This window comes from Saccoglossus kowalevskii, chromosome 8, assembly GCF_978046115.1.
Source record: "Saccoglossus kowalevskii chromosome 8, keSacKowa6.1, whole genome shotgun sequence".
NCBI classification, from domain to species: domain Eukaryota; kingdom Metazoa; phylum Hemichordata; class Enteropneusta; family Harrimaniidae; genus Saccoglossus; species Saccoglossus kowalevskii.
The window spans coordinates 30136731-30148062 of NC_140648.1; the positions used below are offsets into that span (position 1 = coordinate 30136731).

Consider the following 11332-nt stretch of genomic DNA (forward strand, 5'->3'; position numbering starts at 1 on the left):
TCTGACACATTACCCTGGCTCACCTCTGTCTCTGACACATTACCCTGGCTCACCTCTGTCTCTGACACATTACCCTGGCCTACCTCTGTCTCTGATACATTACCCTGGCCTACCTCTGTCTCTGACACATTACCCTGGCCTACCTCTGTCTCTGACACATTACCCAGGCCTACCTCTGTCTCTGATACATTACCCTGGCTCACCTCTGTCTCTGACACATTACCCTGGCCTACCTCTGTCTCTGACACATTACCCTGGCTCACCTCTGTCTCTGACACATTACCCTGGCTCACCTCTGTCTCTGATACATTACCCTGGCCTACCTCTGTCTCTGACACATTACCCTGGCCTACCTCTGTCTCTGATACATTACCCTGGCCTACCTCTGTCTCTGACACATTACCCAGGCCTACCTGTCTCTGATACATTACCCTGGCTCACCTCTGTCTCTGACACATTACCCTGGCCTACCTCTGTCTCTGACACATTACCCTGGCCTACCTCTGTCTCTGACACATTACCCTGGCCTACCTCTGTCTCTGACACATTACCCAGGCCTACCTCTGTCTCTGATACATTACCCTGGCTCACCTCTGTCTCTGACACATTACCCTGGCCTACCTCTGTCTCTGACACATTACCCTGGCTCACCTCTGTCTCTGACACATTACCCTGGCTCACCTCTGTCTCTGACACATTACCCTGGCTCACCTCTGTCTCTGACACATTACCCTGGCCTACCTCTGTCTCTGATACATTACCCTGGCTCACCTCTGTCTCTGACACATTACCCTGGCTCACCTCTGTCTCTGACACATTACCCTGGCTCACCTCTGTCTCTGACACATTACCCTGGCCTACCTCTGTCTCTGACACATTACCCTGGCCTACCTCTGTCTCTGATAAATTACCCAGGCCTACCTCTGTCTCTGATACATCACCCTGGCTCACCTCTGTCTCCGACACATTACCCTGGCCTACCTCTGTCTCTGACACATTACCCTGGCCTACCTCTGTCTCTGACACATTACCCTGGCTCACCTCTGTCTCTGACACATTACCCTGGCTCACCGCTGTCTCTGACACATTACCCTGGCCTACCTCTGTCTCTGATACATTACCCTGGCTCACCTCTGTCTCTGATACATTACCCAGGCCTACCTCTGTCTCTGATACATTACCCAGGCCTACCTCTGTCGCTGACACATTACCCTGGCTCACCTCTGTCTCTGATACATTACCCTGGCTCACCTCTGTCTCTGACACATTACCCTGGCCTACCTCTGTCTCTAACATATTACCCTGGCCTACCTCTGTCTCTGACACATTACCCTGGCCTACCTCTGTCTCTGACACATTACCCTGGCCTACCTCTGTCTCTGATACATTACCCTGGCCTACCTCTGTCTCTGACACATTACCCTGGCCTACCTCTGACTCTGATACATTACCCTGGCCTACCTCTGTCTCTGATACATTACCCTGGCCTACCTCTGTCTCTGACACATTACCCTGGCCTACCTCTGTCTCTGACACATTACCCTGGCCTACCTCTGTCTCTGATACATTACCCTGGCCTACCTCTGTCTCTGACACATTACCCAGGCCTACCTCTGTCTCTGATACATTACCCAGGCCTACCTCTGTCTCTGATTCTTCCTCTGATGCACTAATACTACCATGCTCACTCTCTTCATATTCATCTGAAAGAGAGAAAATATTGGTGCATAGATAAACAGCTGTATAAATCTGTATGGCCAGCTACACACAACATATACAGTCAAACCTGTATAAAGCAACCACCCAGGTTTTTATACGTCGGTTGAATTATTTTTCTGATGAATCACTAACTCGAACATTTGACAGAATAATGAGATGGCACTATTGCAACAAAAACAAATTTATTTGAGTTGAACTTTGATCACTTCAAAGGTCGACTGATTCATTTACCTTCACTAGGGATATCTCCAAGACCAACATCATCATCCTGCATAAAAGCTGGGGTGGCAATAAGGTATGGTAGTGGTCGATGTGCATACAGGTCCTATTATAAAGAAAATAAACTGTAATGTGAAGTCATAGAGGAGGACATGTATCAAGGTCCCATAATGTACAATGTACATACATGTATCAAGTTTGCATGAAATCCATCCATACAAGATCTGGTTCCAGAATGGCAAAAATGCTTAATTTTACCACAAAAATGGCTGCCATTTGGCCATTTTGATTTGGATTGTGATACTAATTGATGTACATAATTATGTATTCCAAGATGTATGTGTGAAGTTCAAACTCACACAAAGATCAATCCAAGTCTGCATTTATCAATATCATTCATAATAAGAGAATTTAAAATATATTATTCCAATTAACGCTGGGTATCAGATAACACATAATACATTAAGGACTATGCAGTTTAATTCTAAGCAGATATTTGTATTATTGGCATCTATAGTTACTTTGAAGTTCACAAAACATGTGTACACATAAAAAATAATATACAAAATTTTGAAATCCATACAATCGTAAGACATTTCATAAGTATGTAAATTCAACTGTGAAAAACTAAGGTGAACAAGCTTAGGAAAATTCTGTTGGAATGTGCTCATAATTTTAGACAAAATTGGTTATAAATCGCATGACAATGTTCATTGGTATATCATGTGCAATCATGCACAATAAAATAGCGTCATAATTTTCCCAAATATTAGGCTGATAACCCCCAAATTTTTTAAAGTCAATATCATTATATTGCCCAGAAGTACCAGTTATTGCAAAATGATTAAATACAGGATATTTGCATTTATGAGTAGGCTTCTACCTTAATGTAGCAACCAAGAAACTCATGAGGTATCTCAGAACTCATCTGTTGTTGAATCATAACATAGACAGAACTCACCTTTGGCTCTAATATTGGATCATTTTTATAAGCAACATCATCATCCTCTGAATCAGAATTCCCAGCTTTAATATCTAACTTATCAAATGCATTGTCTAAAACTGATAATCCATAACTTAATGCTTCAGTCAATTTGGGGATCAACTCAGATTCTTTCTGTTCTCGAGTCTTCTCCTACGAATACAAGGAAGTATTTATTTTACATGCCACATATATATTGTTGTTCAGTTAATAATAAACAATATTTTCAGAAGGCTTGAAGCAAGATGATTCAGAAAAGAGTAATTTATCATGTTAGCTTCACCTCATCTTTGTGTTCTTTGTGTTCTTTATTAGCATTGTTACTTTCTGATTCCTCGGGAGCGTCGTCATATACTCTCTGTCGAATGAAAAGTTTAGTTTGGTGAGTCATTGAAAGGAATTATATTTATGTGTTTTCATGAAGCGTGTTAAGCACACAATAGCTTTACCAGGCTTAACAACAAAAATGCCATGCTTAAGCTTTAAACACATTCAATTTCCCTCTTTTCATCACAAATTCACAAAATAGTCTGGTTTATAGTCTGCACTTTCTTTCAAAAGATTGGGACAAAATGAGACAAATCTTTTGAGTAAAAACTTAAAATTGATTCAAATTTTGACTGTTGGCTCTAAAATTAGGGTTCATTTCTAGAAATATTGAAGAATATTAGAAAAAAGTACAGAAAAAGTTGGGCAAGAATGTCTGGTGGTGAAAAGGTTAATGAAAGGTTGTATACTTACGTTTTCAATAAACTGAGTATTAGACAGCATGAGGAAGTCACTGAAGACATTGTGCATTTTGGAGTCAATACTTTTAGTTTCATGTAACACTCCGTCCACTTGTTTCTGAATCTCATGTGTACGGCATACCATCTTCTGTGAAAACTCTTGTAAAAACAGTAAAAGCTGAAACCAAATAAAACAGAGAAACATGGTTCAAAAATCCGATTACTGGGGATTGTAGAAAGTTTTTTTTTATTGTCCATCAATATCATCACGGAAAACACATAAATTGGGACATTTTTAGAACTTGTTCAGTAAATAAAGCCTTGGCTAGAAACTGCCAAAAGCTGCTCTGTTATTTTTAGTAACTGTTACTGACAGTATTTATTTTCAGTATTAATATTAATATATATTTTTCTCAGTGCATATTAAGTATGTCAATTTTGTTAAACCTAGGCTAGTTAAAAGAAATGTTTTGTTCATGTTATACAGTACTCCATTCGCCTGTTTAACCTTTTCACCACCACAGTTCCCGCTTTTTATCACAAAAATGGTTCTGTTTATAGTCTGAACTTCTTCAGAAGATTGGGACAAAAATAGACAAATTTTTCAAGTCAATACTGAAAATTTACTTAAATTTTGTCTGTTGGTTTTAAAATTAGGGTTAATTTCCAGAAATATTGAAGAATTTACAAACAAGGTGCAGAAAAATTTGGGTGAGAGAGTCTGGTGGTCAAAAGGTTTATAATGATAACATGTATCAGTACAATGCATTACGGCACAATGACAGTGAGCAGGAATCCGTAATTTTTTGAAAGTGACACAAATTTAAAGGGGTGTCAAGTTTGGAACACCGTTTTTTTTTTTTTATTTCTTGATAGTTATAAAAATTTTCAGAACAGATACAAATTTAAATCTTTTTTTTATGCTCCCAATTAATAGAATACATTTAACAATTATATAGGATGAATTGGGTAGGGATTTTCACTGTACATTAATTTTGGATACATACAGTACTCATTTCGCCCAACCTCCCGCTCGCTTCCAGATTTCGATCGCTTTTTTTTCGCTCGCTTTGTTCAATTCGACCAGACAATTTACGCTTTTTTTTCGAACGCGCAAATCCGGAAGTATCCGCTCGCTCGCGCGCGCGCTCGCCTGACAGCACAACTGCCCGCATGTACAAGTGTATCATTTTTGTTTTTATGATGTTAAAATAAGAATAATAATACAATCAGAAATTTATAGAACGACCGTTGAAAACACACGGCCATATAAAATTGGTGATAATACATACGCGTAGTAATAATGTCCACCATAAACAAAATCGAACCAAACATCAATGGAGATCGCGTTTTTTAACTAGGCGGCTGGCAAGCGGACTAACACGTTACATAAACTTGTTGAATTACAATTATGGTTTTTATTTTTGCGCCCAATGTCTCGTTATAAAATAAAGGATTCAAATTTTGCAGGGTATTCCGTTTTGCGAACTCTGGGCGAAATACTGTACGTAGTTCACTTACAGCCAAAACAAAGTCAGCTTGGACATTAAGTTGTGAGACGCGACAAAACAAACGCTGCCAGTGATAGATAAAAAGAACAAAATAAACGCAATCAAAGGCGCCGACCACACGCTTTCGAAATAAATAGAACGCGTTGCTAAGAGGAATCGCACCTGCATCTCGACGACGTCTCCGGTCATGAGCAGGGTTTGCCGCGTCTTAGAAAAATTGAAAGTTAAAAAGGAATCAGTGTCGGGGAACCATTCACAATGTTTGCATGAAAAATTCCACGCGAAAGTTCGTTTTTTTTCTGTTACAACACAGTCACTTTACTAGGAGTGACTGTGGTTACAAACACTATGGTACCTGAATCCCGATTAATTCATAAATATGAATCGGTAAGGGTCAATTTCCTGCAATCCTTCAAGATTAAATTTGCCTCCGAAAATCTTTCTAATGATGACCTGGAAGATTGCCATGATTGAGTGCCACAATTTCTGTTCTAAGATTTATTCAGTATAATAATACAAATGTTCACTCCAACAGAGGTGGACATACAGTTTTAGCGACCCGAAGAGCTCATTGTCAACCGAGGCCAAGCACTACGATAAAGACTTTCCGTTTCCAATAAATAATAATATAAAAAAACTTCCCGTTCCCGACATTATGAAATTCTTTCGTTTTGGGGGAAAAACCCTGAAAAAAAGCTGATTTTGACAAGATAATTTAGAAATTGATATTAAGAATAATTCATAGCAAAATGTATTTCTATATGTACCCATAATTTTTTTTCATAATTACTGATTACACACGAATATTACAGAAAAAAATAATTTGCTATATTATCTATATTTGTGCCTTTTATTTGTCTTGAATCGTGACTGAAAGGAGCTGGATGAAATTACAAACTATGCAGTGTGTACAACTCATGTATGAACAACAATTTTAATAAATATGATTTTACTTGGTAAAATTACTGTATTTTTCTACATAAAAACAAAAGAATTTCACAATGTCTTTATTATCATAGTGTTGTTGGTAATAGTTGAAAATGATACATCCACGTGAACCTGCTTATATGAGATCGAAGGAGTCTCTGTTTTCAACAGCCGTATACATCTAACAGCGTCATCACTAAGTTTCCTTGGTGGACCACGAGCTCTGTTCCTTGTTTGCACATTATCATGTTCACACAATCGCAGACATTATTTGTAAGGGTGCCCTTTGAAATGGCACATTTTCTCGATGTTTGAGCGAGTACTCCACGGGTATATGACTTGTTCTCACATTAGCATAATTTTCCTCGAGTTCACTCATCGCTTTCCAACATGCACTTCTCGTTCTTTTCTGCTAACTTTTTTTGCACTCTAATATGTTGTTGTTTTTGTCTTTCTAAACATCGAGTTTATTTTTGACATTCAACGAGATCGCTTGAATTTTGAATTTGATGACGGTTCGAATTTATCCACTTTTACAGTGATCAACATTGCGTTCGAGTAGAGTTACTAGTAATTACAAGCCTGATTTACATTTTTCTTGTGGCGTTTTTCGTCAATGTATTAAATATAAGTGCTTTGGGAAATAACATAATTATATTGCGCGAGTGAAAGAGTTTGGTGAAACTGTCACAACACGTTTTATTTATTTCCAATGCGCGTGGTTGGCGTCTTTGATTGCGTTTATTTTGTATTTTTATTTTCGAAATTTATCACTGGCTGCGTTTGTTTTGTTTTCCTCAACAATTAACTGTTCCGAGATCTCTTTCATTTTTCGTGCGGCTGAACTACACTCACAAGGACGTAAATATGTAAATACAGGTCACAGTTCGACTTGCTTAGCAAACGTTACAATGTGTCAAGTGATTTGAAGGCGTCTTTGTCCCCTTCCCAAAACAGAGAAGCAATAGGCGTTGTGTTTTGAATCGTCATTAAAACCTAAATTTATTACGAATAAAAACATAAGTTTATACATACAATGTACGATCATTGTTACTCCAGCGATCGGTTGGCAAGCGGACGATGTTTCTGAAGCCAGCCATAGCAGGAGCGAGCGAGCGGACAAATGCGAGCGAGCGAGCGAACGTTAACGAGCGGAAAAAAAGCGGTCGGTTTCCGGTCGGAAAGCAGCGAACGGTCGGAAATTAAGCAATAAAAGCAGGAGGTTGGGTGGAATGAGTACTGTATGGAAAATATTTTTCATCAAGTGTTGCACTATTCAACAAGAAATTTTGGTACAAATCCTACTGCATCTCTACCTTAAAAGTTTTTTTATTATAATTTGTTTGATAATTTTTAACAAGTTGACATAATTTCTTATTGGCTACAGGCCTAGATCACCATTTTCTAAAAAATAGAAAAATGGTGCAGTTTTATTTAATGACAAAAATTGACTTAAGGTTAAGACATTCTCATACCTCATACAGACCTCTAACACTGAATATGATATGCGTAATACTAGATATAGACTTATCCCGGAATCTGAATTTTCATACCTCTTACACCCCTCACACTAAATTTGGTATGTGTAATACTAGACAACTCATTGTCAATAACATAGTCCCCCTCATGTTTTAGTGACTTTGTCAAACAATGAAAAGCAGTCAGATTATGTTTAAATATTTGGATAGAATTTAGCATATTAACTACAAATGTGCATGAAACTGGTATAAAGACCAAGCTTAAATGAAATTGATCATAGCATGTCCAAGATGATTGATGACATGATTGATTTTTTTTATTTTATTTTATTTTGACGAAAATGGCCGTCATTTGGCTAAATTTTGATGAAAATGAAAAATTACTCAAAACAGCTTTGCCTTTGTACAAAATTTAACTCAAATCTGTAGACTCATCTCTGTAAAATGAGCAGAACACTCGTAAAAAAATAAAATAGCCACCAGTCTGCCATTTTGAATGAAATCGGTCAAGGCATGTCCGGACAAATGTTGATTTTTGGTGTTTTTTGGGGACAAAAATGGGCACATGTGCACATGTCTCCCATTATGACTTGTCTTTGTTCCAGGCTTTGAAAAAAATCGGTCGAGGCAGCTCTGAGAAATAACGATGGACGTATCGATGGACGAAACATAAACTACAAAACTACGTCCGACGGAGACTAAAAACCCACCCCAGAATCTGAATTATCATATAATAAACACGTATATAGGCCCTGCACACTGAATATGGTATGTGTAACACTAGACATAGACTTACCCCAGAATCTGAAGCCAATGACCAATTAGAACTACTTTTTCGTATTTCATTCATTGTCCATGGTTTCTCCCATGACCTTTCACCCACTGAAGTTACTTGTTCTACAGAACTTTGGGTGGTAGTTGGAGCAGATGGAATTGACTCAGAGAATTCAATTGGCCCGTTCATCTGAAAAATACAGAATATGCAATAGGTTATGGACAATACATAATTAAATCATAATTCATGACAGTAGGAAAATATTATGCGTATTTCAATCACACTACTATGCCACCAGAGGGCGCTGTACCAGAGCAAATAGTGTGAACAAGCAGAACCACCAAATATTATATGTAACACCATTGAGTCAACAAAATTAGCAAACCATGTTATATAGGAGTGCGCCTTTTTTTTTGCACTCAGTGTACTGGGGTGAGACCTGCAGATGTTTAGTTTATGAAAAACCGAACAACAATATTGAAAAATATACATGTTTTTGTCTATATTGCATTTTTAAATCCTCCTGATGGTACCTTGAATATATTAATATGTTAACATTTCATTAGATACATGTATATACAAAATTATTACATGTGAATGGTGATGTAATCCATACATGCAGTATGCGTATGGTACATGTATGGAGTAGAATAGGGGTGTGTTGTACGGGAGTGCTCTCACAATTTTTTGTTTGTTTTAGTTGTCATGATAACAGTCTCATCTTCTATTGCTAGCTTTGTTTCGGTTAGAACATAGCTTGCCGTGTTGTATGAATGTGTTGAATACTTTTCACTCATGAAATGTGGGTGATTACTACTGTAAAATACTTTATTTTTGGGTGTTTTGTATGGAATTTATTTGCACTGATTTTTGACGAGTTGAATGTAAAATATAGAAAAAAAGGTATATTCACTGGATTTTATTGTCACTGAATCATTCCTTCAGCAAAAATAGCAAAAATTAGTTGCAAGCGAAAATAAAGTATTTTACAGTAAGAAAGTTATTTTCTCTAGGTCAACTACAGAGGGCTGGTTTGTTTGCATGCTTGTAAGCCCCCTACAATCTATTGACGATCAGCAATAAGGATGATATTTTTAGTTAGTTTGCAGCTTCTAGAGAGTGGAGCTATAACCCCAAATATTTGTATACGTGAACAAATAATATATAATATATAAGCCATCAAAATAACATGCCCACACCTTCAGATAAATTTCCTGTGCCTAGGCTAATTCATTTGCTACCCTGAGCGAAATCGACCTGGTAACAACTTCACGATCATATCAAACTTTATATTCGATGATGTTTTGTTTTGTGACAAATCTCTGAAGCGAGGTGTATTATTACTGTAACATAAATCAGCTCACCACTCAGAATAAAAGTGTTGTTTACGCCAACCCATTTCAATTGCAGATAACATTATTAATGACACTAATACTAGTAATTGCCAGATGATTCAACCAATCAAATTTTCCTTTTATGAACACAGGCCAATGGTATGGGAAACACACAAGTGCGTAATGAAGCAGTAGTCATATAGCTGTGGAATCATAGCCCTATGTTGCCGACCGCATTATTTACGTGACTGACTCTGGCCGGCCCATAGGGCTATGGGGCCTTGTGCGACTGAATACCGGTTAAAATCCACATGCCAAATTTGGTCGTCGCGAAAATCACATTTTAAGACATTCGAAAGTACTCACTATGTTTATTTACTTCCAAACAATGACCAGAACCTATTTGCGCTGTGAAATGATGACGGTGGTCATAAAAAATTGATTTTATTTACCGTACACCAAGTCGCAGAAAAATAACAAGACGAAAGACGCCATTTTGGACTACAGAGTTACGCAAGACCTATAGCAAATTACGCGAGACCTATAATTTTGTACCACGTGACCGAAATCAGTAGATAAATTGCGTTATGCAACTAGTTTCTATTATTAAACAAAAATCATACAATTATAAATACTGTATGTGATTGCTTTGTTGGAACAATTAGAATAACGGGAAGAGTGAATTTTATTCTTCCACCACTGTATCACATGACCGCCAAACGAGATTACATTTATTCTGCGCTAGGGAGTGTGGGATGTCAATGGCTGTCGTTTTCTCGTAATTTGCTTGGTTTCCGCGGTAATTGTAAAATATTACAAATTATTGCTTATTTATAAACACAAATTGCAAACAAACGTTTGTATGTTATTCATCCAGCTATCAATTCACAATAAAGGTATGTCACACCATCGTAATCGAAAGCAAAAGCGATTTAATTTACGTATGCCAGATTTCTGTTTTTAAACGGTGATAGATCCCGTAGCTCTATGTTCGACGTACAACAACAAAATTAAAAAAAAGACGTCCAAATGAAATTGTTAGGGCGAAATTCGATTGTAGGTCGCACCAAAGAGCTACGGAACCGCAGCTAGTAGTCATAATGATGAAAACTTTTTACCAGGTAATCAGCTCAGAAATCACCATTTTCTTGGGTGTTTTATGTGAGGAAAGTAGTTCGATGACAATACCTTTTTTATCAAGGTTTTGTAATATGAAGTCAGATGGTGAATGTCGATCAAAGAAAATATAGCGATAGGTTTTAATTTTAGCCAACTATCTACACACGCCCCCTTTTCTCAGTGTGACCTCCAACACCAGGTCATTCTCATTGTTTTAACAGCCAACAAGGAAATGATCGAACCATAGAAGTTCCAGGAAGTCTTGTCTGTTCTAACGTTCTCTAATCCCAAGGTCAATGAAAAACATCATGTTGTTGTCGTGGTCTGTTGTTATATCCCTCGTTACACAAGCTAGTCATTTAGAGGTAGTTCCAACGTGCATGGATAGCGCCGGTTTGTTGTTGTTTTCGCATGTCAGAGATTGCGACGTATCAGTTTTGTATCACCTCGTATTTCTCCCAATCGATACAAATGTGTGTTCACACTCACACACGTTCTTTACTTATTTTCATTATATATAATTTACAGTTAATTACTCAC

The 11332-nt window shown here is 37.6% G+C and overlaps 1 protein-coding gene across 2 annotated transcripts in view; it reads right to left on the bottom strand.

The window, feature by feature from the left end:
• LOC100375570 (uncharacterized) overlaps window positions 1–11332 on the bottom strand; it is a 45794-nt gene that overhangs the window by 34361 nt on the left and 101 nt on the right. For both annotated transcript variants that reach the window (XM_085502478.1, XM_085502476.1), the window contains exons 2-7: window positions 8361–8528; window positions 3662–3826; window positions 3204–3278; window positions 2900–3073; window positions 1951–2044; window positions 1642–1703 (exon numbers count right to left, since the gene is read on the bottom strand). In XM_085502478.1, the coding sequence (XP_085358604.1) occupies window positions 1642–1703; window positions 1951–2044; window positions 2900–3073; window positions 3204–3278; window positions 3662–3826; window positions 8361–8528 (738 nt within the window). The remainder of the gene's footprint in view (window positions 1–1641; window positions 1704–1950; window positions 2045–2899; window positions 3074–3203; window positions 3279–3661; window positions 3827–8360; window positions 8529–11332) is intronic.